The 1,995-nt window shown below is 49.7% G+C and overlaps 1 protein-coding gene across 1 annotated transcript in view; it reads right to left on the bottom strand.

Annotated features, from left to right (window-relative positions):
• Nucleotides 1-1,995, bottom strand: part of GSE1 (Gse1 coiled-coil protein) — a 49,045-nt gene that overhangs the window by 21,400 nt on the left and 25,650 nt on the right. The window contains exon 3 of the mRNA XM_018570645.1: nt 823-1,022. Within this exon, the coding sequence (XP_018426147.1) occupies nt 823-1,022 (200 nt within the window). The remainder of the gene's footprint in view (nt 1-822; nt 1,023-1,995) is intronic.

Below are 1,995 nucleotides of genomic sequence, written 5' to 3' on the forward strand. Positions count from 1 at the left end.
AAGGATGCCCGATCCCTTAAAAAAAAAAAAAAATTACAAAAAGGTCACTTTAGAACAAAGAGTCTTTTCCATTGGCCAACATGTATGTTCTGCCCGTCACTGTGCATGATATTTATATGTATTACATCAATATCATAATTGCACAAGTACATTATATGGCCAAAAGTTTGACGACACCGGACCACAGCAATATGAGCTTGTGGGATATCCCAATCCAAAACCATGGCCATCAATATCCGCCCTCCCTCCCATGGCCATCAATATCCACCCTCCCTCCCATGGCCATCAACATGGGGCCCGGCCTCCCTCCCATGGCCATCAATATGGATTAGGCCCGCCCTCCCATGGCCATCAATATGGAGTCCGCCGTCCCTCCCTTAGCCATGGCCATCAATATGGATTTGCCCCCTTCATGGCTATACCATCCTCCACTCTTCTGTGAACTTCACAAGGATTTGGGGGGGTGTCTGTGGGAATTTGTCCCATGTGCGAGGTCAGGTACTGATGGTGGATGAGAAGACCTGGCTAACAATGTTCCCATTCATCCCATAGGTGTTCAGTAGGTTTGAGGTCAGGGCTCTGTGCAGGACACCAGAGTTCCTCCACCAAACTGGTCACACCGTGTCTGTATGGAGCTGGCTTTGTGCAGACTGTGACCTCAATGTTAGAAGATCACAATTGTATACAATGTCTTTGTACGATGTAGAATGAACAGACCCTTCACTGGAGACCCCCCATTCGGAGGAGGGTCCATGTGCTGGTCAGGCGTTCACAAACTTTTGGCCATATGGTTTACACCTCACCGGAAGATGCGCCTCTTACCTGTCGGGCCTCGCTCCTCCACACTCCATTCACGGTCTTGGTTGGTGCAATAGTCACGACGGGCGGTGTGTTCGGCACAGTGTGTCCACCAGGGGGCACGATGATCGGCCCCATCGGACCCCTTTTTGGCGTGCTGGCAGGAGAGCTGTGGTTGGTTGCCGGTGAGGAGACGGGGGAAGACTCGCTGCTTATGGACGATCCTGCAAAACAGGGAGCAGAAGCTGCAGGTTATTAAATGGCCGAGGAACATAAAAAGGAGGCAATTTCACCGCACAATGACAACACAAAATATAACACACACACACACAATGCCGTGATCCCTCCCACCCCTCTTGCGTTGGAATATGGCAGCACTCTAGGAGGGTGACAACACTGGGCCTGCTATTTAAAAAGGCTGCATCATGCTCCCACCTCCCCAAGATCACATGGACAATGAATGCGATCTGAACAGAATGCGATTGCCTGTCTGTCCTGGTGCAGTGACTGATGAACAGTGCAGTGTGTGCTACTCTAGAACAGGAAGTGTGTTACTGGCAGGATCACCAGGTGAAAAAAAAAAAAAAAGGGAAAGAAGCCTGAAAAGAGAAAACTAATGCAGCCAACACATCTAAGGACTGGGTAGCTGCAATACATTATATTTTTGCTTTTGGGGTTAGATATAAACAGACGCTTTCACTTTGTTTTTCTGGACTGACTGGAGCACTAAACTCCTCAGGCAGACTGCTAAGTTGGCGGGACCGCACATGATCAGTCTCAGTAGGAAGCATTGCACCCTCAGAGCCCTGCCCGTTAGGCTTATCAATTTCAGTGTCACCTCAGTAAGGACAGAGCTGGGGATGCCTGAAATTTGGCCTCGGGCTCTGTGCGGACTACGGGGGATAGCGGAGCACCCAGCACGCATTCGTTTTCTGGGGGGCAGTTCCGTAAACCAAAGCGCCCTCGGATTACATCAGTTGCCACAAAGCGTTATAAATCAGATGGAGAGCAAAAAGTCATTTCCATGAGCTAGAAAAGGAGGAGGATGGTGGCGCAATTTGTGTTTCCTTTACTAAAAAAGTGGCAATTCTTTAAAAGGAGAACTATGAGGGGGGGGGGAGGGGCTTGTCACTCCCCTCATAGTTCTAGCCGACCTGTGACAATGAGACTGTCACAGGTCGGCTCAGTAGATCGGGA

The sequence above is a fragment of the Nanorana parkeri genome, unplaced genomic scaffold (assembly GCF_000935625.1).
Source record: "Nanorana parkeri isolate BGI_ZX_2015 unplaced genomic scaffold, ASM93562v1 scaffold1565, whole genome shotgun sequence".
NCBI classification, from domain to species: domain Eukaryota; kingdom Metazoa; phylum Chordata; class Amphibia; order Anura; family Dicroglossidae; genus Nanorana; species Nanorana parkeri.